General features: G+C 41.0%; 1 protein-coding gene and 1 non-coding gene across 2 annotated transcripts; one reads left to right on the forward strand and one right to left on the reverse strand.

The window, feature by feature from the left end:
- The first annotated feature begins 177 nt into the window (after window positions 1–177).
- Window positions 178–27,684, forward strand: sfrp1a (secreted frizzled-related protein 1a). Its single transcript, XM_088336890.1, has 3 exons — window positions 178–859; window positions 18,710–18,790; window positions 26,492–27,684. The coding sequence occupies exons 1-3, from the start codon at window positions 334–336 to the stop codon at window positions 26,815–26,817; spliced, it is 933 nt and encodes a 310-aa protein (XP_088193016.1). The 5' UTR covers window positions 178–333; the 3' UTR covers window positions 26,818–27,684.
- On the reverse strand, window positions 6,596–6,666 carry trnag-gcc (transfer RNA glycine (anticodon GCC)). The gene has a single exon. It is a non-coding gene; the product is annotated as a tRNA-Gly (tRNA).

The raw sequence follows: 27,684 nt of genomic DNA on the forward strand, positions 1-27,684 counted from the left end.
AAAAATACACAAATTGGCTGCATCACTGAATAAGCCGCAGGGTTGAACATTTGGGACAAAAGTAGCGGCTTATAGTCCGGAATTTACGGCACTTTCCCAGTATCGATAATATCGATATTTGGATCAATTTGCCCAGGCTTACTCTCATTGGCCAGACCTCACTTAACAATCACCTCTTGTGCGCTCAGTTCCAAACTGGAGTGCCAAACTCAGCAGCAGCACCAACCCCACTCATTTACGCACGCTGGAGAAGAGCGCAACAGGTCCAGGACTCTGACCCAGAACGGAACTTTATTCCGGTTTTGTTCTGATTTGCAAACACTCCCAGTCGCGATGAGGCCAACTCCTCCAGCATCTTGTTGCGCGATCCGTTTGGTGGTGACCGTTGCGTTGGTGGTGGCGTGCGGAGCCTCCGAGTACGAGTACCTGAGCTGGAAGTCTTCGGAAGCGTACAACGGCGGGCGCGGATATGGGAAGCCGCCGCAGTGCGTCGACATCCCGGACGATTTGCGGTTGTGCCACAACGTCGGCTACGGTCAGATGCTGCTGCCGAACCTGTTGGAGCACGAAAGCATGGCCGAGGTGAAGCAGCAAGCCAGCAGCTGGGTGCCTCTGGTGCACAAGAACTGCCACCCGGGCACGCAAGTCTTCCTCTGCTCGCTTTTTGCGCCCGTCTGCCTGGATCGCCCCATCTATCCGTGCAGGTGGCTATGCGAGGCTGTTCGGGACGGCTGCACGCCCATCATGGAAGCGTTCGGCTTCCCCTGGCCCGAGATGCTCACCTGCGATAAATACCCTCAGGACGATGTGTGCATCGCTATGACGCAACCTAACGCCACTGAATCCGTCAAGCATTCGGGTAAGAATCGTGTCCAATGTTCCCTGTAATTTTCCACGGGTCTGAGCGTTCACACAAAGTCGGTGAGCAACGCTTGAAACTACAGTGAGCAACCATAATCCCAAGTGTGGCAAGATAATTCATCATCAAACATGTCCAAAACTTGACATTTTGCTGAGTTTCTGGCAATGCAAAATGATTTTTCTCTTTTGAATGAATTGACTCGTGTACTATTGCAAAGGTTGTACGGCCTACAAACGTCGTTTGTTCTTACAATTCTTTCACAAGATATCCATTTCTTTTTATTTCCTGACATATTTTGTCGCATAATATTAACATTTTGGGGGACTTATATCATTGTGTTTATTTTTTCCGAGCTGTTACTTCTTTCTTTTTGTTCTCTATTTACTTTTTTCTTTCTTTTCTTTTTTTCTGGATTTTTTCTGAATGTTTCCTTCTTTTTTTCTCTTCCTTTTGTTTCTTTTTTTCTCAGCTTTTCACTACTTTTTCACTTTGGTAGTTTTTTCTTTTTTGTTCTATTCCCCCATTCCTTTAAGTCATTTTGTGCATAATTTTACATAATATTTGGTCATGTGGGGTTTAAAGAAGCAAAAACAACCTGAAGAGCCGTTTAGGACCCAAAAGAGCCGATTCCTTTTAGTGAGCCGAGCCGAAGAAGCCGGTTATCGACAAACTCGTTCTCCTTCGACTCGACTTCAAAATACCGCATTTAGGACACAACGTCGGGGGAACCCGTGTATTTTTACCTTCATGCACTGTAACTTTGACTTAAGTCGTTTCCTAATTAGTAATTTTGAGCCCTCATTTTTTTGCGCTGGCTAGATTTTCTTGTGCGCTGAGAATGTGCGAGCAGTGTGCAATTGCGCACGCGCGCAGCTTAGAGGGAACACTGATCGTGTCGTTATCATTTTAAAGGTTACTCTTTCTGCACAAAGTGGTTTAAATGAAACAAAATTATTGAAATAATGGGGGCAGCACGATGGAGCAGTGTGCGGCACAGTTCAGAGGTCATGAGATCAAACCTCCTGTATGGAGTTTGCATGTTCTCCCCATGCTTGCGTGGGTTTCCTTCGGGCTCCCCGGTTTCCTCCCACATTCCAAAATCATGTGTTTCAGGTTAATTGGCCGGTCCAAATCGTCCCTAGGTGTGAATGAGCGAGCAAATTGTCTGTCCCTGTGTGCCCTGCGACTGGCTGGCAACCGGTTCAGGGTGTCCCCTGCCCACTGCCCGAAGATAGCTGGGATGGGCTCCAGCACACCCGCGACCCTACTGAGGATAAGCGGTGGAGATAATGGAAAATGAGAAAAAAAACTTGTCATAGAGGAGTAACCGGGCCATTTCAGGGTGCACAAATCAAGTCATGTCAAGTCAAGTTTATTTGTATAGCCTTTAATCACCAGGAGTCTCAAAAGGGCTGCACATACCACAGATTATCGTGACTATTATTACACCATCCCCTGATCTAAAACCTACATAAGAGCAAGGAAAAACTCTAAAACCTCAGCATGAGGAAAGTGAAGAAACCTGGAGAGGGGACCGCTTCATGAGGTAATTCCCCTTCCAGGATGACCAGGCTGCAATGGTTGCTGCAATAACCAACAATCAAATTAAGAATAAAATATAACATCTTTATAATATAATATCAATTAAAAAAATAAAATAAAAAGGATGACCAGGTTGCAATGGATGTAGCATTAACACACAATACACTTACACTTCAGCCAATGGCTCCCCTCATCAATGCTCGCAATTCCCCTTATTAAGCGATAATAAACCTTACAAACACAACACGGCACCTATTTGCTCACAGCAAGACGGATAATTTGTGTAAACAAGTCAAATTTATTTACAACAATTAACAACACAAACAATTCTTTCAGGAAATGTCTTCATCATTTTCCCACTTGCAGGAAATTCAGTGCCTCCTATTACACGTAGTAGTGTATTTTTAAAAACTTTGTATAAAAATTGTCATACATCGTACACAATTTGGAAATAAAACATGTATAAAATACATGGAGAACATACAAGTACACAGGTACGTAGTTCCTACCAATGACATACCCCTAAGTGGTGTATATGCCAAAATTTAGAGCTGTACTAAGTAGTAGCTCTACACTTCCAGCTACGACTCGAATCCGAGTGAGAAATAAGTGTTTTTGTTGATTTTTGGTGATAATATTTTTGCATTTTTTTGAAGTGTTTTTTTTTTGCCATTTGAATACCCCGAACTGGCGCACATGCCAAAAAATTAAGTTTTAGTCATTAGTTGCTGTTGACTTCCAGCTACAACTCGAATCTGAGTGAGAAATAATTGTTTTTGTTGATTTTTGGTGATAATATTTTTGCATTTTTTGAAGTGTTTTTTGCCAATTGAATACCCCGAACTGGCGCACATGCCAAAAAATTATGTTTTAGTCATTAGTTGCTGTTGACTTCCGGCTACAACTCGAATCTGAGTGAGAAATAATTGTTTTTTTTGATTTTTGGTGATAATATTTTTGCATTTTTTGGGGTGTTTTTTGCCAATTAATTACCCCGAACTGGCGCACATGCCAAACATTTAAGTTTTAGTCATTAGTTGCTGTAGACTTCCAGCTATGACATCAATCAGGATGCAAAACAAGGGTTTTTGTTGATTTTTGATGACAACATTTTAGCATTTTTTTGAAGTGTTTTTTGCCAATTAAATACCCCGAACTGGCGCACATGCCAAAAATGTAAGTTTTAGTCATTAGTTGCTGTAGACTTCCAGCTATGACATCAATCAGGATGCAAAACAAGGGTTTTTGTTGATTTTTGATGACAACATTTTAGCATTTTTTTGAAGTGTTTTTTGCCAATTAAATACCCCGAACTGGCGCACATGCCAAAAATGTAAGTTTTAGTCATTAGTTGCTGTAGACTTCCAGCTATGACATCAATCAGGATGCAAAACAAGGGTTTTTGTTGATTTTTGGTGACATTTTTAAGTCAATTTTGCCTTTTAAAATAACTCCAATTGGTGCCTGTGGTAACGTTGGAGCTGTAGTAGTTATGCTTGTTGATTTTGGTGAATATGTTTTTTAGTTTATGCTTGCTTTTCTCTCTTTTGCCATCTTTTCTGATTTTACTGGAACAGATTACCTGCAACTACAGCAAATATAAATTGAAACAGACAACTAATATTTATTTTAAATTTATTTTTATGAGGGAGCACAGTGGGGCAGTGGTTAGCACGTGTGCGGCACAGTTCTGAGGTCGTGAGATCGAACCTCCTGTGTGGAGTTTGCATGTTCTCCCCGTGCTCGCGTTTCCTCCCACATTCCAAAAACATGCATTTCAGGTGAATTGGCCGGTCCAAATTGTCCCTACGTGTGACTGAGCGAGCGAATTGTCTGTCCTTGTGTGTGCCCTGCGATTGGCTGGCAACCAGTTCAGGGTGTCCCCTGCCCACTGCCCGATGATTGCTGGGATGGGCTCCAGCACCCCCGCATCCCTACTGAGGATAAGCGGTGTAGCTAATGAGATGAGATTTTTTTTTTTGTTTATGGTTGCTTTTCTCTCTTTTGCCATCTTTTCTGATGTGACTGGAACGGATTACCTGCAACTACAGCAATTATAATTTGAAACAGACTCATATTTATTTTAAAATGTGTTTTCATGTTTGTTTTGTTTCTGGTTTCCAAAATAGACGCACAGAGTAAATATGTAAATAAATAATAAGTTAAATATACGTTTTTCTCGCCGCACCATGATTTGGTTTTGCCTCGGTATCCGTGAATTCTTCAACTGTGTAAAAACAAAGTAATGACATGAAAAAAGTGTCCTGCTGAAAAAACAAACAGTGACCGCTTTTGCCACCCTGTAAAATGTGACACTGGTGCAGATAGATTAGCTTGATATTGTTGTTTCAGGAGTGAAGGTGAGAAGACATAAACCCTAATACAAGCAAAAGTGGATGCAACCATTTGGGGAGGCAATTCTGAATTGTAACTAAATACTAGAATTTGTACTCTATTTATATTAATACATGGGGGATATTTATATTCTCTTTTTACATTAGTTTCTAACATTTCTGTGCAAGAAGTGTCACGGCTAGCATGGTCGCCAAGGCGACCGGTCTGCCCCGCCCCCTGGGCACCAGCTGAAGCAGATCTGCTAATTGCGTGTGTGCTACTTAAGGGTGGGTTGTGGGTTTTGCGGTTTCTGGCTCATCGCATTTTCTTATATACCTTTTCTGTTCTGTCATGCCTTGTCCTGTTTAGTTGAGTTGGAAGAAACCTGTGTTTGCACGTGTTTGTTAAAGCCTGTTTGTTCTGTCTTGTCCCTGAGTTTTGGACAACTTTTATTTTGGTAAATAAAAGTTTTTGATCGTCACGCAATTGAGTTCTCCCTTCCTGCCTCCTGCCCCCGTTCTGGTCCGGTCACCCCTTCCACCTCGTGACAAGAAGTCATTCAAAAAATATTCCATCATTTTCCCCGGCATTAATTCGTATGTCATTTGAAGAAAAAATAAAAACTGAAGCAAACAACAAACGATTTAAGCTTTAAGTGAAAGTCAAATGCTTTTTAAAGTGTTAGTGTGATACGGCGATTGGTATAAAGTGATAGGTTGGTCGTTTTGGTTGTAACATTTCTCAGAATTCACTGTGTGAATATAACTTGTTTTTATATTCCTAAATATAAAAACAATCTTTCACACACACACACATAAAGTAGCGTTTCAATAATCAGTCTAATTGCATCTCTTGTACGTTTATCAGTCTTGTACTCTTTTATTTTGAAGTTGCATTTCCGGTGTATTTTTCTGTTTCCTGTGTGAATAAAGTTAACTAGACATCCGCTTGGGAAACTTATTTACCTTAATGCTTGTTTTTATTTAAGTAATTCTGCCAACATAGAGTTTATATAGGTTTTAACTTTAACATAAAGCTAGCTAGAACAGCCCCCCCACCCACCTTTTTAAACATTTAAGTAATTTGTAGTTAAAACTCTAAAAGAAAATACTTAACAGACCGTATACTTGTCTTGAAATTGAGTAACTCCAATGAGAAACTGACGAAATTTAGATAACAAAAGAAAAGGGGTATCTAGGAAATACACGCAGTACATGTATCCTGATATTCTGATTGATTGTTTAAAAGACTGATATAAAGATCTCTTCTCATCTCATTAGCCGTACCACTTATCCTCATTAGGGTCGCGGGGGGGCTGGAGCCCATCCCAGCCATCTCCGGGCAGTAGGCAGGGGACACCCTGAACTGGTTGCCAGCCAATCACAGGGCACACAGGGACAGACAACTCATTCGCTCCTATGGACAATTTGGACCGGCCAATTAGCCTGAAATGCATGTTTTTGGAACGTGAGAGAAAACCGGAGGGAAACCCACGCAAGCACGGGGAGAACATACAAACTCCGCACAGGAAGTCTGGAGCAGGATTTGAACCCATGACAGGTTCCCATGACATGAACTGTGCCGCACAAGCGCTAACCACTGCGCCGTGATATGAACATAGAAACATATAATTACAGTGAGACAAACAGCGCCCACTATAGGTATGGATTCCACTATGTAAATACAAATGTTTCGTTTTACATGTTTTTTTTTTTTTCTAAAAAATACCTTTGGTATGTTATTGCATATATTTTACCTAGTATTAAATTCTAGCCTTTGAGTACGAAAAATGAAAGTTTGGTAAATAAAGTTTATCTTAACGGTAAAACAAAACGCTATAGATTTTAAAAGGGTCGTTGCATTGGCCGGGAATCGAACCCGGGCCTCCCGCGTGGCAGGCGAGAATTCTACCACTGAACCACCAATGCCTGTGCTTTCTGTGAAAGTGTTTGACAAAAAATTTAGAAACTAGTCACATATCCTCTATCTAAGATCTATATACAGGGTTGGGTAGGGTTACTTTAACTGGATTACTTTCAATGACTTTTGGATTACTCCAATACCAAATATGCTAATAAAAGACAAAATGAACTAAATATGAATAAAATGACTCAATTTTGTGCAGGCTTGGGGAGTAACGGAATACATGGAACGGCAAAAATGATGTTGGCAAGCTGTTTGGATTTATTTTCATTTTGTGTTCGTTTTGCCAGAGATCAAAGCCAGGAGAGAAAGCTTACCACGTGTTGTGAGTCATCATTTTATTCATATTTAGTTTCTTTTGTCTTTTATTAGCATATTTGGTATTGGAGTAATCCAAAAGTCATTAAAGACAAAGAAAAAGAGAGACAAAGAAATTAGAGAAAGACGGAGGGAAAAGGAAAGAGGGCGGGACAAGGAAAGAAAAAAAAAGTGTGAGAAACAAAAGAGATAAAAAGAGAAGTCGTGAGAGAGGGGGAAAAGAAAGACAGAGGAAGAAAGAAATCCAAAGAGAAATAGAAAGACAGAAAGAGAGAAAAAAGAAAAGAAAGCACGAATTGTAGGAAGAGAGAAAGAGAAAAGAGAGAAAAGGAAAAAAGGAAGTTAGAGCAAAAGAAATGAGTCGAAAGCCAGAACGGGAGAGTAGACGTAGTCGGGGATAAAAAAAAAGGTCGTCAGCCGGGACAGGAGAGCAGACGGGAGAGAGAAAGAGACAAAGAGTAACAAAGGAAGAGAAAAAGAGAGACACAGAGAGTGAAAAAGACAGAGTGGAGGAGAAAAAGGGGGGAAGAGAGAGAGAGAGAGAGAGAGAGAGAGAGAGAGAGAGAGAGACAGACAGACAGACAGACAGAAATAAATATAAGTACAGTGTCTTTGTGAGAGGAACCTGGCTTTGGCAACATTAAGTTGACATATTTCAACTTGCAGCTTGTTTTTCTCTTGCGCTTCTCTGAGTGTTGCCTCACGGGCCGGATTCAAACCCTTAGCGGGCCTGATCTGGCCCACGGGCCGCCCGTTTTACACCTGTAGCTTACATGACAGCTACATTAAATTGAATGAAGACCATCATTTATATATATATCAACCTTTGATTTTAAATAGCAGTTAGAAATGAACATGTTTTAGGACACACGGCCATTCTGGCAATGCACATTTTAGTATTTTACTTTACCTTCATATAAATTTGTTCGCAGCAAACATTATGTTTGCGTATTTAAAGGACATTGTTTCCTAAATAATATGATGGATACAGGGTTGGGTAGGGTTACTTTAACGTGTCCAACCTTGTTTTTTTTAAAGTTTTTTAGGCTGCTTTTCAACTCTTGAAGAGTGTTTTTTTCCGATTTTGAGGTATTTGAATGTGTTTTCTAGAAAACATGCAGGGTTGGGTAGGGTTACTTTAACTTGATTACTTACTGGATTATATGCTGCAAACCCACCCAAAATAGTCTTTTGTCCTGTACTTTTCAAATATGAGGAACAGAGAAGTATAAGGTGTCACGGTTGCCATGGCGCCCAATTGGCCCTGCCCGTGTAGCGCCAGCTGCAGCTTGTCGATAGATTGGCTCCCTGTCAGTATTTAAACAAGTCCTGTCAGGGCCCCTTTTGTCGGTCCGTCTACGAGTATCTGTTTTTACATGGCAAGCCCTTTTTTTGCTCCTGTTTTCCTCCCGTTACGACCTGTTTGATCTAGACCACGTCTGCTCTCCCGTCCATAATTACGATCCGTTTTTGATCTCGACAGGGTTGGGTAGGGTTACTTTAACTGGATTACTTTCAATTACTTTTGGATTACTCCAATACCAAATATGCTAATAAAAGACAAAATAAACTAAATATGAATAAAATGACTCAATTTTGTGCAGGCTTGGGGAGTAACGGAGTACATGGAACAGCAAAAATGATGTTTGGATTGATTTTCATTTTGTTTCTGTCGCATTTGATGTTCGTTTTGCCGGAGATCAAAGAGATCAAAGCCAGGAGAGAAAGCTTACCACGTGTTGTGAGTCATCATTTTATTCAGATTTAGTTTCTTTTGTCTTTTATTAGCATATTTGGTATTGGAGTAATCCAAAAGTAATTGAAAGTAATCCAGTTAAAGTAACCCTACCCAACCCTGGATGGATCACAGAAAATGTAATTTTTATGTTTGGCTTTTATTGAGTAGCGAAAGACAATGCTGGGTGGAAGCCCGCATAAACAATAGCTCCGTCTCTTCAAAATAGAATTTATTAAGAACTTAAGCAACCACAACAAAAAGGGCCACATCTTTTCTCAATATTGCATCAAGCAGGACCTTCAAAATCGGACATGTGTGGGTTTCGCAAGCAAGGAGCTGAAGACGGCTAGACCATCGGACCGTGAACTCCCCCAACAAGCCATCATCCGTTATTAATGGCCTGCAAACTGCTCACTCGCCAAACCTGCAGAGACACGGTAGTGTGAGGCTGACTCACACACCTCACACTGAATCCACGGCGGGGAGTGAGGTGGGCTTTCAAAATTTGCTCCCACCCAGAGGCAAGCTGACAAATACCAGAGGAACCTTGATAGAGGGCCAAAACCAGCAAGTCTGGGGGAAAGACAGAGTTCAGCTTGTGTCACAGACCAGAACGGACAAGAAAATCTAGCCGGAGCACAAAAATCAGGGCTCAAAATTACTAATTAAGAAGGGACTTAAGTCAAAGTTACAGTGCATGATGGTAAAAACACACAGGTTCCCCCGACGTTGTGTCCTAAACGCGGTATTCTTAAGTCGAGTCGAAGGAGAACGAAGTTGAGTAAAGTTAGTAGAGTTTGTCGAGAACCGGCTTCTTCAGCTCGGCTCACTAAAAGGAACCGGCTCTTTCGGGTCCTAAACGGCTCTTCGGGTTATTTTTGCTTCTTAAATCCAAACATGACCAAATATTAAGTAAAATTATGCACAAAATGACTTAAGGGAAGGGGGGAATAGAACAAAAAAGAAAAAAATACCAAAATGAAAAAGTGGTGAATTGCTGAAAAAAAAAGAAACAAAAGGAAGAGAAAAAAAAGAAGGAAAAATTTAAGAAAAAAGCCAGAAAAAAAGCAAAGAAAGAAATGTAGGAAAAACTAAATAGAGAACAAAAAGAAAAAAGTAACAGCTCGGAAAAAATAAACACAATGAGATTTTTTTTAAAGGAATTTAAAAAAAGTAGAAAAAAAACACGGAAAAAACAATTAAAAGTTTGTGTGGCATTAAAATAATTTCCAATTATATCAAGTGAATCTTGTTGCCAACATTGTACTTCCACTAAAAATGTGATTAAGTACAGTTCTGTATCTTACAGCCGACTAAATAAGCCCCCAAAAATGTTAATATTATGTGACAAAATATATCAGGAAAAAAAAAGAAATGGTCTTGTGAAAGAATTGTAAGAACAAATGACGTTTGTAGGCCGTACAACCTTTGCAATAGTACATGAGTCAATTCCTTCAAAAGAGCAAAATAATTTTCCATTGCCGGAAACTCAGCAAAATGTAACTTGAAGTCAAGTTTTGGACATGTTTGATAATAACTTAGTTGCCACACTTGGGATTGCTGTTGCTCACTGTTGTTTCAAGCGTTGCTCACCGACTTTGTGTGAACGCTCAGACCCGTAAGGAAAATTACAGGGAACATTGCTCAGGACTCAATTGCATGCGTTTCTCAGATTTTATTGAAAGAGAGTGAGATTTTAGGGTTGCTTGATTGCCTGGTCCGAGGACTGGCGGAGAGCGGAATCGAGCGAGGCGGGGATGACACTTCCGTGTCGGAAGAAGGCAGGCGGGAATGGCATGTCGTTCGACCAGGGCTGGAGATCAGAGACGATGTCGAGTTCGTAATAGTGGTCGTAGGCAGGCGGCAGGCAGAACAGGCGTAGTCAGGTTCAGAAATGGGTCGAAAACGGGAATCAGGCAGAAAACAGGTTTAGCAGGGATGGAGTCGGACGAAAACGCTCACTGAGTAAAAACACAAAATCTCGCAAACGATCTGACAAAGTTTGAACTGAAGACAGGGGCTTAAGAAGGGTGTGGCCACCAATCAAGCTGCCACAGGTGTTCCAAATAGGGCAATCATGATAGATTGATTGTAAAAGTACCGTATTTTCCGCGCTATAAGGCACACCTCCCCAAAATATTATTTAATAACATGTTGCCATATACAGTAATAACTTTCTGTATTGAGATCTTATCGCGGTTTTGCGACTTCACATGATTTCTTCTTGCATTTTGTCCTCCATTCTGATTTAGTAATACTACAAAAATACTAAAGAAATCCTGCAAAAAATACTATGATGGTTATACTACAAAATACTATAGAAACACTCCAAAAATACTACTAAGGAATAACATTAAAAATACTTTTGCAGAAAAACTACAAAAATACCACCATGATAATGGTAATCCTGCAAAAAATACTACTATGCTTATACAACAAAATACTATAGAAACACTACAAAAATACTATTATGGGAATGCTTAAAAAATACTTCTACAGAAAAACTACAAAAACACCACTATGATAATGGTATAAACAGTTGCACCACCTCTGTTCTGCTTTTCAGCATTGTGGTCCGAGTTGTACGCATATGTAAATGCGCAAATCATTTTTAAGTTTCTATAAATGCCTTAATGTCAACAAAACGCTCTGGACGGACATGCATTCAAGGGTTAACACTCAAAAAATTCCAAACTAGCTGTCATGATTGATGTGACTCACCTGTGCCCGCTCATTTGGCGCAAACCGCCGCGGGTCCTGATTGACTCCTTGTCCCTATTTAAACCCAGTCCTGTCAGTCCCCTGTTGTTAGTCCGTCTGCGAACCTCATTGTACTGTATGCTAGGCAAGCCTTTATCGACCCTGACTCCCACCTGTCCCGTTTTTGCTCCCGTTTGTCTCCGGCTACGACCCGTTTTGATCCTGATCACATCTGCTTTCCCGTCCCGGCTTCCGACTTCCTTTTGTCCCCGACTACGTCCATTCCCCCGTTCTGGCTTACGACTCGTTTTTCCGTCCCTGACACCGCCATTGCTCGCTACAGAAGATCCACTTCCGTGTTCGGATCACAGTCCGAGTACGAGAGCGACTTGCCTCTCGTGTCCAGCGAACACCGTATCGTGGGCGTAGCCCTTCCTCTTTCCTTCAATAAAACGTGCGGTAAACGCTACGCAATTGGGTCCTGTTTCCGTTCTGGTCCTGACACTAGCACAGTAAATGCACTTTTAAAAATCAAAAAATCACATTGAATTTGCGATGCTGGTCTGAAAAATCGCAATTAAATGTTTCACTAAAATCGTGTGGCCCTAGTTTCTACTTTGTGGGTTTTGACTAGAGGGGGACCCCTTTGGAACGCAACCTTCGCAAAAAACAAGGGATTACTGTAAACGGTAATTTCCAATTTTAACTGTATATAAGGTGCAGGTTCAAACTCCTGACCGAGCTTTACTATTGTGTTGCTTTGCCTTCAGTCAGTTCGACACCTGAGCAAGGAATGCGCAGCCGTCTCCAGGGTTGGGTAGGGTTACTTTAACTTGATTACTTTCAATGACTTTTGGATTACTCCAATACCATTTTGTTCGCAGCAAATATTAGAGCTGAGTTTTTAGAGCTGCTTTTCAACTCTTGAATAGTGTTTTTTTCTGATTTTGAGTTATTTGAATGTGTTTTCTAGAAAACATGCGAGTTGGGTAGGGTTACTTTAACTTGATTACTTACTGGATTATATGCTGCAAACCCACCAAAAATAGTCTTTTGTCCTGTACTTTTCAAATATGAGGAAAAGAGAAGTATAAGGTGTTACGGTTGCCATGGCGCCCAATTGGCCCTGCCCGTGTGGCGCCAGCTGCAGCTTGTTGATAGATTGGCTCCCTGTCAGTATTTAAACAAGTCCTGTCAGACCCCTTTTGTCGGTCCGTCTTCGAGTATCTGTTTTTACACGGCAAGCCCTTTTTTGCCTGTCCTGTTTTTTGCTCCTGTTTGCCTCCCGTTACGACCTGTTTGACCTAGACCACGTCTGCTCTCCCGTCCCGAATTACGATCCGTTTTTGATCTCGACAGGGTTGGGTAGGGTTACTTTAACTTGATTACTTTCAATTACTTTTGGATTACTCCAATACCAAATATGCTAATAAAAGACAAAAGAAACTAAATGTGAATAAAATGACTACATTTTGTGCAGGCTTGGGGAGTAACGGAACACATGGAATGGCAAAAATGATGTTGGCAAGCTGTTTGGATTTATTTTCATTTTGTTTCTGTCGCATTTGATGTTCGATGGCCAGATCAGGCCCGCTAAGGGATTGAATCCGGCCCGCGAGACAACACTCAGAGAAGCGCAAGAGAAAAAAGAGCTGCAGGTTGAAATATGTCAACTTGGTGTTGCCAAAGCCAGGTGCCTCGAACAAAGACACTGTACTTGTATCTCTCTCTCTCTCTCTCTCTCTCTTTTCCACCCCTTTTCTCCCACTCTCTTTGTCTTTTTTTCTCTTCCTTTGTTACTCTTTGTCTCTTTCTCTTTCTGGGTCTTTTTAACTTCTTTTGCTCTAACTTCCTTTCTTCCTTTTCTCTCTCTATCTTCCTATCCTTCGCGCTTTCTTTTCTTTTCTTTCTCCCTCTGTCTTTCTATTTCTCTTTGGATTTCATTCTTCCGCTCCCTTTCTTTCCCCCTCTCTCACGACTTCTCTTTTTATCTCTTTTGTTTTTTTCTCTCTCTCTCTCTCTCTCTCTTTATTTTCCACCCCTTTTCTCCCAGTCTGTCTCTTTCACTCTCTGTGTCTCTCTTTTTCTCTTCCTTTGTTGCTCTTTATCTCTTTCTCTCTTGGTGTCTTTTTAACTTCTTTTGCTCTAACTTCCTTTTTTCCGTTTCTCTCTTTTCTCTTTCTCTCTTCCTACCCTTGGCGCCTTCTTTTCTCTTTTCTCTCCTTCCGTCTTTCTATTTCTCTTTGGATTTCTTTCTTCCTCTCCCTTTCTTTTCCCCTCTCTCACGACTTTTTATCTTGTTTCTCAAGCTTTTTCCCTCTCTCTCTTTCTTTGTCCCGCCCTCTCTCCTTTTCCCTCCCGCTTTCTTTTATTTATTTATCTCTCTTTTTCTTTCTCTTTAATCTACTAGTCCGGCCCCTGACAGAATGCTTGTTCAATCGTGTGGCCCCCGAGGTCAAATGAGTTTGACACCCCTGCCGTAGATCAAAGAGATCAAAGCCAGGAGAGAACGCTTACCACGTGTTGTGAGTCATCATTTGATTCATATTTAGTTTTTTTTTGTCTTTTATTAGCATATTTGGTATTGAAGTAATCCAAAAGTAATTGAAAGTAATCCAGTTAAAGTAACCCTACTCAACCCTGGCCGTCTCGTTCATTTCCAAGCCAACATCGAGGGGGGTTTCCATCATCACATCATCAGGGCACTTAAAGTTTGATTCGACGATTTAACGACGCCACTCTGAGGAGTTTTGGGCTATAAATGGGCCGACTGTGCATCTTTAACACAGAGCTCACTGTATCTAAAGGGGGTCCCGTGTGTGTTGAGGGGGCGGGTGTTATTGACTTACATGTTGGTATGGACAGAGGCCTGTTTTTCTAAAAAGAACCCCTCTTATTTCAAAGTGCAGGGGACCACACAGATGCCCCCACTCGACAGACATCACCTGTTATCATTTGTTGACACTGGGGAGGAATAAAGCAGGCCTGCTTGCACTCTGAAAGCTGCTGGGTCAAAAAACAACAACTTGGGTTAAGAGCAATGTTCCCTGTAATTTTCCACGGGTCTGAGCGTTCACATAAAGTCGGTGAGCAACGCTTGAAACAACAGTGAGCAACCATAATCCCAAGTGTGGCAAGATAATTAATGATCAAACATGTCCAAAACTTGACATCAAGTTACATTTTGCTGAGTTTCCGGCAATGCAAAATGATTTTTCTCTTTTGAATGAATTGACTCATGTATTATTGCAAAGGTTGTACGGCCTACAAACGTCGTTTGTTCTTACAATTCTTTCACAAGATATCCATTTCTTTTTATTTCCTGATATATTTTGTCGCATAATATTAACATTTTTGAAGGGCTTATTTAGTAAGATACAGAACTGTACTTAATCACATTTTTTAGTGGAAGTACAATGTTGGATTCACTTGATATAATTGGAAATTATTTGAACACGAACGTTTTCTTCTTTTTTCCGTGTTTTTTTTCCTACATTTTTTTTTAATTCCTTTAAAAAAAATCTCATTGTGTTTATTCTTTCCGAGCTGTTACTTTTTTCTTTTTGTTCTCTATTTACTTTTTTTTCCTACATTTCTTTCTTTTCTTTTTTTCTGGCTTTTTTCAAAATGTAGGCCATTTTGTTTGAGGCGCCCAATATTGGGTTGCTTTTTTTAAAACTCTCTACAAAATTTGAAAGTCCTTAAAAAGGTGCTTTCGGTCCGGAGCCTTCGCTCTGAAAATGCTGGTCTACTTGTGGCTCCAAGAGCCAAGAAGAAATTCAGAGGTTCGAGAGTGTTCTCCATTCGGGCCCCGGTGCTGTGGAATGCTCTTCCCCCTGAGATTCGATCTGAAACCCCATTGGAAATGTTTAAATCTTAGCTTAAAACACACTTCTATTCTATAGCATGTGAATAACCTTTACTTAATGTTGACAATATAAGGGGATGGTGTCATAATAGTCTGTAGTTTGCAATAATCTTTGATCTGTGCAGCCCTTTGTGATGAAGGGCTCCACAAATAAACATGACTTGTCTAGAAGGTTTGCAAACCTTGAATGTAAGAAACAATGTAAGAAAATTAAGTACAAATTAGGTCTTTTGAAAAAAGAGCACCCAAAAACGGGGTCAAATGATAGAAAACAGAAAAAAAAAAAAAAGAAATGAGAGTAGTTTTGCCTAAAAACAAGCAGCTCAGCTAACAGGACTTTCCACGCTCCTGCAGCGACACGCAATTTGGTGATAATTGATTTAAAAGGAGAACCGTTCTCAAGCTAGCCAAGGGGACCGCGAGACTCTGCAAACAGTGTCTGTTTTCACAAGCTCTTTGCACCAGGGTGTCGCTTTGACAAACTTTTGTTAAACACATGTAATGGACAACTGGCAATGGAGGGGAAACTATTTGTTTACCTCCAGTTTTACTCCCCGTCTAATTTGGGAAATACTGCAAGTTGTCTGCTTAAATCAAAATCACACATTTGATCAGAATGTAAACATGAAAAAACATTGGTTTCTCCCTCTTTTAGTTACGGCTGGCCATAAAAGTTGAAAACATTCCCGGCTGTGGTCAGTTTATAAGGGGAAACGAGGCTTTAAAGCACAGGTGTCAAACAGGCGGCCCGCGGGCCAGATCAGGCCCACTAAGGGATTGAATCCGGCCCGCGAGACAATACTCAGAGAAGCGCAAGAGAAAAACAAGCTGCAGGTTGAAATATGTCAACTTGATGTTGCCAAAGCCGGGTGCCTCGAACAAAGACACTGTACTTGTATTTATTTCTCTCCCTCTCTTTCTTTTCCACCCCTTTTCTCCCACTCTGTCTCTGCCTCTTTCACTCTCTGTGTCTCTCTTTTTCTCTTCCTTTGTTGCTCTTTGTCTCTTTCTCTCTCTGTGTCTTTTAACGTCTTTTGGTGTAACTTCTTTTTTTCCTTTTCGCTCTTTTCTCTTTCACTCTTCATATCCTTCGCGCTTTCTTTTCTCTTTTCTATCCTTCTGTCTTTGTATTTCTCTTTGGATTTCTTTCTTCCTCTCCCTTTCTTTTCCCCCTCTCTCACGACTTTTTATCTTTTGTTTCTCACGCCCTTTTCCTCTCTCTCTTTTTCTTTCTTTGTCCCGCCCTCTCTCCTTTTCCCTCCCTCTTTCTCTTATTTCTTTATCTCTCTTTTTCTTTCTCTTTAATCTACTAGTCCGGCCCCCCGACAGAATGTTTGTTCTATCGTGTGGCCCCCGAGTTAAAATGAGTTTGACACCCCTGCTTTAAAGGGAAAGACGTAAGTGTTTAAATACAATGGATAGCCAAAACATATTAAAATATATATTTTCTATGATGTTCCCAGATCAAGACCGAAGTGATATTTCATTGTTTTTTTAATTTCCATCTGATTATAAAAAGAGAGCTGTGACATTACTGATAGGGGCAGCACGGCGGCGCAGTGGTTAGCGCTTGTGCGGAACAGTTCTAAGGTCTTGGGAACCTCCTGTGTGGGTTCAAATCCAGCTACCGACCTTACTGTGCGGAGTTTGTATGTTCTCCCCGTGCTTGCGTGGGTTTCCTCCCACATTCCAAAGACATGCATGTCAGGTTAATTGGCCGGCCCAAATTGTCCCTAGGTGTGAATGAGCGAGTGAGTTGTCTGTCCCTGTGTGCCCTGCGATTGGCTGGCAACCAGTTAAGGGTGTCCCCTGCCCACTGCCCGATGATTGCTGGGATGGGCTCCAGCACCCCCGCGACCCTACTGAGAATAAGGGGTGCAGCTAATGAGATGAGATGAGACATCACTGATATTTAGTTTTACTTTCTAAAGTCTCAGTGTGTAATATTTTACCACTGGATGGCAATGTATTGTCGAATGTGAACGGTAACCAGTGTCATGAGCCAACATAGCAAGATCCCAGACAAACATGGCGGCGACCTTAGGTAGGGATTCCACTATTTAAATGAAATGCATGATTCTCAAGCTATAATCTCATCTCATCTCATTAGCAGTACCGCTTATCCTCATTAGGGTCGCGGGGGGCTGGAGCCCATCCCAGCCATATCTGGGCAGTGGGCAGGGGACACCCTGAACTGGTTGCCAGCCAATCGCAGGGCACACGGGAACAGACAACTCATTCGCTCATTCACACCTAGGGGCAATTTGGACCGGCCAATCCACCTGAAATGCATGTTTTTGGAACGTGGGAGGAAACCGGAGTGCCCTGAGGAAACCCACGCAAGGACGGGGAGAACATACAAACTCCGCACAGGAAGTCTGGAGCTGGATTTGAACCCACGCAGGAGGTTCCCATGACATGAACTGTGCCGCACAAGCGCTAACCACTGCGCCGCCGTGCTGCCTCTTAAGCTATAATGTTTTATAAAAAAATAAACACTGGTATGATAGTTCAGGTATTCAAATCATTGTTTTTATATTTACTGAATGAAATTTTTTTTGTACCACTAGGAGGCACTAAATATTACACACTGTCCCTTAGAGTCATGGTAAAACTAATAGTACACTACAACTTTAAAAATGTTTACATATTTTGTATTTTTTCTCAATGAGCAATTTGTTTATTCAAAATATAAAGGTTTAAAGCTTGGTTTACCTCTCGAGATAAAGATTTGAGCTTGAATTATTGCTTTTAACAAACACTAGATTAAGTTTTGCACTTTTGAGAAATTAGAGGTACATAACTTGTCATGAAATGGAACGGGAAGCAGGAAGTAGGAACTCATTTGCTTAGACGTCCTCACACTTTAATTGAGAGAGAAAATTTGTCCAAAACACGAAGGGACCAGACCAAAAAACAAAACGGGTCAAACACAGGCAAAACTACAAACTAGGCATTTCCAGAATGAAACAGAACTTGCAGGAATCTCTCAGAAGGTTACACCGAAGTGCAACAAAGTCCAACAAGCACAACAAGTATAACCACGCATAAACAAGTTTTCAACAACGTTCTGGCAAAGCGCAGTTCAAAAGGACACGTTTAGAAGTAATCGGTAAATGCGAGTCAGCCGGTGTCAAGGGGCGGTGCCAGCTGGGCGCCACGGCAACCGTGCAGAACCTGACATAACTATATAAGTGCAGATCATTTCATTTCATTATAATATAAAAAACAGCATCAAGGCCGCAATTGTTTAATTGTAGACTAATACAAGTCCTCAAAATGTTCTAAATGAATGAAGCACAAATTTTAAATCTAAAACTTGAATGAGGTATTAAAGTATACATTTGAGTTTGCTTCTGTCTCGTTGTTTGTGTATTTTTCAAAGCTTTATACTTCACCTTTCTCTGCCCTTTGTTTCCCACAGGTTCTTCTCCCATCTGCCCTCCCTGTGACAACGAAATGAAAATGGAAGCCATGCTTGAGCATATGTGTGCCAGCGAATTCGGTAAGCATGACCTTCTTATATACACTCGAAAAAAGCAGATACAAAATCATTTTCTGTGCGGCACAGTTCTGAGGTCATAGGAACCTCCTGCGTGGGTTCAAATCCAGCTACCGGCCTTACTGTGCGGAGTTTGTATGTTCTCCCCGTGCTTGTGTGGGTTTCCCCCGGGCACTCCGGTTTCCTCCCACGTTCCAAAAACATGCATTTCAGGTGAATTGGCCGGTCCAAATTGTCCCTAGGTTTGTCTGAGCGAGTGAGTTGTCTGTCCCCGTGTGCCCTGCGATTGGCTGGCAACCAGTTCAGGGTGTCCCCTTCCCACTGCCCGATGATTGCTGGGATGGGCTCCAGCACCCTCGCGACCCTACTGAGGATAAGCGGTGCAGCTAATGAGATGAGATGAGAAGTTCTGTAGCAACTTAGCCTAGAATGCTAACTGCTAACTGGTATTAGAGATCGTGTTTTTACACAGCAGCCAGCTGATCGAGATGAATAGAGATCATCCTTTTCCATCCAACCATCCATTATCTGCACCGCTTATCCTCAGTGGGGCCGCGGGGGTGCTGGAGCCCATCCCAGCTATTCTCAGGCAGTGGGCAGGGGACACCCTGAACCGGTTGCCAGCCAGTTGCAGGGCACACAGAGACAAACGACTCACTCGCTCATTCACATCTAGGGACAATTTGGACTGGCCAATTAAGCTAACATGTTTTTGGAATATGGGAGAAAACCGGAGTGCCTGGAGTAAACCCACGCAAGCACGGGGAGAACATGCAAACTCCACACAGGAAGGTTTGATTTCATGACCTCAGAACTGTGCCGCACACTCGCTAACCACTGCCCCGCCGTGCTTTTTCTTAATAATACAATTCCCATCTCAATATTATATTTGTGACTAATTACCATATGTCTGGCAATTTCCTCTTCTATACAACTCAAGTTTTTGGGGGGCTTGCACACTTTGACCCTTTTACTTTCATGTTTTAGTCAAAGAAAAGCATACACCATTTTAAAATTGTATCACCTTTCTGGACAAACTTTACCATAGTACCATTTTAAATCAAATTTGCGTCGATTTACATTAGATATTAATGCAAAACCATTATAATTTGTGGCTAGTGACTGTGTCCACAATGCTAGCATTAGCAGTTAAGGTCTGTGCTAAACTATTTACTATTACTTGCTGGGAGTTAAAGCAAAGCTAGCCATGCAATTCGCCAACGCGGCTAGCGGTTGTGTTAGGGACGTAATTTAGACCAGGGAGAACCTGTAGACGACCTTATCTATCGTTTAATTTTTTAGATCGCTAATTAAGTCATTCCTGATCAAATATTATGAAATTGTCCCTCTTAGCTATGAGTGTTGGGGATAGGGATGAGTGGAGAGGTGTTGTAAAAGGATAGTGGGATGTTTGGACGTGTTCTAAGGGATCGGCTGGGCAGCTGTATGATGCGGCAGGGGTAAACCAGTGAAAGCTCTCAGGTCCTGCTGTTGAACAGAAGAGTGTGTTGTGTCACCCTGATCCGAGTGACATGGCCGCTTTCTTGTGTCCCGTTTCATCTGGAGGGACAAAAGCATGACCAACTTAGGTGCCTAACTTGTTTGGGTGTTTGGGCAATTGGGTTGGCCATGGTCCAAAAATGTTTGTGTGTAGTTTTTTGCTATATTTTCCCCTTTTTAATTTTCTTTGTTTTTGTACGTGTTTGTCTTGCTGTCTTGCTATCTACCTCGATATGACCAGGGTAGATGGATAGATAGATAGATAGATAGATAGATAGATAGATAGATAGATAGATAGATAGATAGATAGATAGATAGATAGATAGATAGATAGATAGATAGATAGATAGATAGATAGATAGATAGATAGATAGATAGATAGATAGATAGATAGATAGATAGATAGATAGATAGATAGATAGATAGATAGATAGATAGATAGATAGATAGATAGATAGATAGATAGATAGATAGATAGATGTCTAGATAGATAGATAGATGTCTAGATAGATGTCTAGATAGATAGATAGATAGATGTCTAGATAGATGTCTAGATAGATGTCTAGATAGATGTCTAGATAGATAGATAGATAGATGTCTAGATAGATAGGTAGATAGATAGATAGATAGATAGATAGATAGATAGATAGATAGATAGATAGATAGATAGATAGATAGATAGATAGATAGATAGATAGATAGATAGATAGATAGATAGATAGATAGATGGATAGATATATAGACAGATATATAGACAGATAGATGTATGTCTAGATAGATGGATAGATGTACAGATAGATGGATAGATAGATAGCTATGAGTGGGAGTACCTCATTTACATGATTACTATTTTTCAAACAAGGAAATTAGTTAACGGCCTTGTTTAATTGGTTGCAATCTCCTTACTGATATTTAGATGGACACATTCATTGCATTGCCATACTGGAATGTGAACCAGATGGCGTCCTACTAACAAACCAACAAACAATTAGGAAATGGAAGTTAAGTGCGTGTATTTTATTGTAGCGAAAAGAAAAAAAACCCTCACCGGACATACTCTTTTCAATAACTGCTCCACATTATTGGCAAGCCAACTTCCACGTTCCCTGCTGAGCTAACATGAATATTAAAAACAGGCTTTCCCTTTTCTCACATCTCAGGTTGAAAGTAATTGTTGACTCTTTTGCCTTGTTGTTTTGATTGTTAATGAGTTTGGCCGTTCTGGCACTTGCGTCATGGTTTGCTAAAAGGATGGCAGGACATTCTTTCCTGGTTCAGTTCTGGGAGAAATTGACTTTGGAAGCAGACAAAGGAAGCCCCTTTGACCGATGTGAAGCATTTTCAGAATTTCGTAAAGAATCTTCGCTAATTGCGACACAAATCGTCAGAGCAGATAGAATTTTTGCAGCATCTCAGCCAAACATCTGCTTCTTCTTCCAGCTGGCCAACGAAAAGTTCTTGTAGGGTGCCCGAAGTGCAAAATATTTCCAAGTGTGTTGGAAGCCAAGCATGACTTCATGCTTATTCGGGAAATCAATTAAATAGTGAAGACCCTCGCGAAGATTTTTATTGTTTTTTTTTTTCCACCTGTGGCATGCTTCTAATCCAGGAGTGGGCATACGTTTTAAGAAAAGGGAAAATGAATTTCATGATCTTTTAGAATATATAAAGTGGGGGTGAAGGGAATGATTTGGGGAGTATGGGGTACCTGACAGTCTTATCTGGGCTGTGAGGTCCCTCTATGACCAGTGCCAGAGTTTGGTCCGCATTACCAGCAGTAAGTCGGATTTAGTTCCAGTGGGAGCCAAGGCTGCCCTTTGTCACTGATTCTGTTTATAACTCCTCTGCACTATCGTACTCCAGTGTTATTGTTATTGTACAGTGACTTGTTTACCTGACTGCCCATTTTGCGCATCTTGTTAGCTGCTCCTCTTGCACTCTTTGCACTACTGTATAATACTATACATAGCTATAATTATTTAGTATATTATTAGTACTTCAATACTCTAACTCAATACATTTTATTTATGTCTGTACATTCAAGGAAACTGTGCGGGTCAGATGTATTGACAATTCGTTCTGTATACACGTGTACAAGAATGACGATAAACTCTATCTGAATCTTAATCTGAACTTTTAGCAACAGAATTTTTAGGCGCAGCCATTGATTCAAAGGGGTCCGGTTTGGGGGCCTCAGTATTGCATTTTTGCTTTTTGCAGATGAAGTGGTGCGGTTGGCTTCCTCAGGGCATAATCTTCAGCTCTCCCTGGAGTGGTTTGCAGCTGAAATTTAGCACCTCCAAGTGTAAGCCCATGGTTCTTAGCTGCATAAGAGTAGCATGTCTCCTGGTTGTGGATGAGATCCTGCCCCAAATGGATGAGTTAGAAAAGAAAAGAATATAATATACCTTTATTGTCATTGTTACAACATGGGTTGAATATATTGTGACAACGAAATTGGACGTGGCACTCCAGTTTCACATTTTACAGTGAGGATAAAGAAAACAAAGAAGATAAAGGAACAAAGAAGATGTTTGTACTGTCCTTGTTGCAGGCGTGTTTTTACTCCGGAGGGGGGTGTATGAGGGGGGTGAGGGACAGACTGAGATGACCGGATCCAACTAGATGTTTGATATTACTGTACACACGGTCCAGTGTTTTCCCCCTGGTTGCTCAGTCCACGCATTGAATCAGTTCAAGTGTCTCTGGGTCTTGTTCACGGGCGAGGGTGGGTTGGTACAGGAGATCCGCAAAGAATCGGTGCACTGTCTGCCATGAACCAAAAGGCAAAAAGCTCTCAATTATCGGTCGATCTACATTCCTACCCTTACCTATGATCACGAACTGTGAGTCATTACCAAAAAAACAAGATCCCGGATAAAAGCGGCAGAAACGAATTTCTTCCGCAGGGTGGCTGGGCTCTCCCTTAGAGATAAGGTGAGAAGCTTGATCATCTGGGAGGGTCTCATTGTTGCTCCTCCGCGTTGAGAGGAGCCAGTTGAGGTGGCCTGTCATCTGACAAGGAGGCCTCCTGGGCGCCTCCCTCGGGAGGTGTTCTGTGCATGTCCCATCAGCAGAAGGCCCCAGGGACGACCCAGGTCATGCTGGAAAGACTAGGTCTCTAGGCTGGCCTGGGAAGGTCTGGGGATTCTGACTGAGAAACAGGATGAAGTGGCAGGGGGAAGCGAGGTCCAGGATTCCCTGTTGAAAAATTATCAGAGTTAGGTAGGAATGCTGTTTGTTTTGTTATTTGTAATGTGATTACTTCAGCGATTTTGGGTGCAGATAGTGAAACTGATTGAGGCAAAAATCTAAATTAGTCCCCAGAAGTGAGTTAAGCACCAATGCTATTAGTGTGACAATATATTATCACCACACATTTAAAAAATTTTGTCTGGCAGGCCAGATCAAAAAGGCTGACGTGGCCCGCGGGCCGTAATCTGCCTACCCCTGGTCTAATCTGTTATGTCTTGAAAAACAGAGAATGAGGTACATGTTTTTTATAAGCTGACTTGACATTTTTGGGAGTGCGTTATGAAAAGGAAATGTTTTAAAGACTTTCTGTTCCCTGTTCAAAGATTGGATGGATAAGCTTGCTGAAATTTATTGACTGAGTCATTGACGTTTAGCAGAAATCCTTATTAAATATACCCACTGCGGCAGCTGGTTGGCCCGTTTGACCACTGAAAATCGAACTTACTGGAAAGAGTTGGAAAATCTGTTCTCATTTAGAGGTGGAGGGTGAATCGCTGTCGGTTTCTTTTCGGTATCTCTTCAACAATTTGACGCAAGCGGATTAAAGACTCCTGATTAATGCATACGCACGTCCCCATGTTGTTCGACTCAGTGAAAGCCGAATATAACAAAGCCAAAACTGCTTTTGATTCAAAGCAGACAAACATAAGGAAATGGTTCTTAAACTTTGCCCAGCTTCCAATAGATCAGAACAAGTGCTTAGAAAGTAATGCTTCTAAGTCATTCCCTCAACGCCATCACACTCCCCACCGTCTCAGGGATGCAGATAAATTTCGCTCTGTTAAACACAAATCCGCGCAGCACTCAGCTCTTGACAGATTTACGGGCTGTCCCTCTCCCCAATATATTCCCAGCGCAAATTATCTCTGCACGCTTTGAGTTTTATAGAACGTCAATGCACACCAAACTCTGTTAGTTGAAATCTCCTCTCTGCTTAGGACAGCTCACTTTGTTGTCATTGCCAAATTGCTTTTCCCATTTGCAGATGTCGTGAACAGGGCAGTTCTGCGCCGTAAAACCGATTTCTTAAGCCACTTGGACGGAGCCGTGCGGCCATTCATTTGGGGAGACAGCAAACACCCTGGTGTTTGGCTCTAGAGACACCCAGACCTTAAGCATAACTAAATCAGGAGAGAAACTCTTGTCGAGAAGTAGCACACGATAACAAAGAAATAAAAGACCCGGTGACGTTATACACATTATGTTTACGACCAATCACGGTACATCGGTTTTCTGAAGCAGAGCCATTGGTCGTTAGCAAAGGCCTGAGTAACTGTTCTTAGCGGACAGAAAGACGTAACACAACTAGATGGATTTAACAGGCGCATTTTGCTGCATGGTTTTATTTTTATTCTAACAATTATAACCAAAATGTTGCAAACCTTTGACTCAGACAGCTATGAAAGCAAAATTGATTTTTCTGAAGTGAGAAACATTTAATATATTTTAAGAAAAAGTTCAATTAAAAATCCTAAAATCTTCTCTTTGGTAAAAATATGACTCACTACTCCGACCAAGTAAATTATGAGTGTATTTGCCTTGAACTCTGAGAAATGGTTGCAGTTAAGTCAAGTCAAGTCATGTTCATCACAATGAGTCTCAAAGGGCTGCACAGACCACAGATTATTGCAAACTACTGACTATTATGACAGCATCCCCTGATCTAAAACCTACATGAAGGCAAGGAAAAACTCAAAAACCTCAACATGAGGAAAATTAAGAAACCTTAAGAAGGGACCGCACATGAGGTAATCCCCCTTTCAGGATGACCAGGCTGCAACGGATATTGCAATAACAAATAATACACAAATATTATCAACAGGAAATATAGGTCATTAATAAGCTATAGAATAGAAGTGTGTTTTAAGCCTAGATTCAAACTGTTCCACTGAGGTTGCAGATCCAATCTCAGAGGGCAGAGTTTAGAACTCAAGTGGTGATTGTTTTTATAGATGCAAATATTTGAAATTGTTGTTAACTTATCTAACCTATTTCTCATAACTTGGCAAATTTTCATTGTTAAACGCTGGCAAAAAATATCCAGAAAGATGAGTGTAATTGTACAAGAAACATGGAAAAATGAGGGAAAAAAGAAATGACACTTCATCTAATTTAAAGGTATAAAAACCATACAGCACTATTGGTGGTAAAAACATGGTACTGCAGTCCCAGCCTAACTGTGCTAAATAGGCAATATACGTACTGTTATTTATCAGCCAAATATAATCATATAAAGAGCACCTGGCTCACAAGCCCTACAATCCCGACTCCTGATTTAGATTATTGGGCTGGCATGGAATAGTTATTGTGAATATTTAAATATTTGGGTTGATATTTGCAAAAAAAAAACATAAGCACAGCTGATTTTTGTTTAAATATAAACAAAAAAAGTTTTGTGTACTGTCAAGACGTTTCTGATATGTTTCAATCTCCGATTGAATCGAATAGAATCGAATAGATTCGAATAGAATAGAATAGAATAGAATAGAATAGAATAGAATAGAATAGAATAGAATAGAATACATTTGCCTTACACATGAAAGGTTCCGGGTTCGAGACAGGGTGGAAACATATGGTGGCCTGGAGAGAGATGGGCACAACCAGGCTGCACTTGCCCAAGGACACTGCACAGGAAATCATGCCTCTCCTACCCCTAGTGGTTAAGGGATCCAATAGACCAACCAACCAACCAACCAACCAGAGTAGAATAGTCTTTTTATGGTCATTAATAACAACAAACTGAGCATTGTTTGCATTGTGATTAGACATGGCACTGCAGGATAAACACGTAGTAAAGACCTAAAAAAGAAAAAATAAACAAAATAATTTCAGAAAGAGTAGGCAAAAATATTTGCAAGGTAGTGCTTGGAAAATGTCCGAAGATGTAAGTGCAATTTTGCTTCTCCTGATTTAATTTTGTGTTTAATTTTGCATTTTGTCGCCCTTCAGCTTTCAAGACCAAGATCAAGGAAGTGAAGCGAGAAAACCAAGATCGCAAGGTGATCTTCCAGAAGCGCAAGAAGATGCTCAAACCCGGCAACCTGAAGAAAAAGGACATGAAGAAGCTGGTCATGTACTTAAAGAACGGCGCCGACTGCCCGTGTCAGCAGTTGGACAACCTCGGCAACCAGTATCTCATCATGGGCCGCAAGGTTGAAAAGCAATTCCTGCTCACGGGCATCCACAAGTGGGACAAGTCCAGCAAAGAGTTCAAAAAGGCCATCAAGAAGCTCAAGACCCACAAATGCCCCGCTTTCGAGAACGTCTTCAAATAAGAGGACTTCCTTCCAATTTTTTGTCACACAGCCTCCTTTATATGAACTTGCACAAGCATTAAACTTTGTTTTTTTTTTGTTCATTGTTGATATATCTTTTTTATTATTACATATATCGTTTGAAACAACGTTTTGACAGTTTCGGAATGAGCGATAGTATCACAAAGATCACATGGAGTCATTTTGAAATGTGTATACGTCCTCTTATTTTGTTTGAAGTTAACCAAAATTTTGATACGAACCTTTATTGATTATGTCTCTATTTACAGCATAAGAATGCAAAGATATGATTGTTATTATTGAAGTGGAACTCGATAGAATGGATTTCACCACGCAAATATGTTTTTGGGGCCTTCACTAGTCTAAATACAGCATTTTTATTCTATAAATTTTAAACTGTAGTAGACACTCAAAATAAGGAGAGAAGACATCAATGGATTTTAAACTGGCTAGGAGGAAAGAGAGACAAGCCTTCAGATAAGGAATTTCAACCCCGTAAGGCCTGGGGTCCTCTCCGAAACGCTCTATTTTTACTCAATCTTCAAGGTTAAAAAAAAGCATAACAGGCCTAAGGGATGTGGGGATCAAAGAACAGCATCGTGATTGGTAGATAGCGACAATATTATGTCATCAAAACAACAAACAACAGTGCATAATAATAGTCAGAAAAAGGAACCTATCCTTGTTTCTTATCTCATTTTCTATTCAATTAGCATAACACGTGAAAGATCCCCGGTTCGAGACCGGGTGGAAAACATTGTTGGCATGGAGAGGGATGGGCGCCACCAGGCTGTACTTGTCCAAGACGCATCACACAAAATGTCTCTACACCCCTAGTGCTTAAGGGAAGCACCCACCCACCCAACA

Source organism: Urocampus carinirostris, chromosome 5 (assembly GCF_059441175.1).
Source record: "Urocampus carinirostris isolate Australia breed hairy pipefish chromosome 5, RoL_Ucar_1.0, whole genome shotgun sequence".
NCBI classification, from domain to species: Eukaryota; Metazoa; Chordata; class Actinopteri; order Syngnathiformes; family Syngnathidae; genus Urocampus; species Urocampus carinirostris.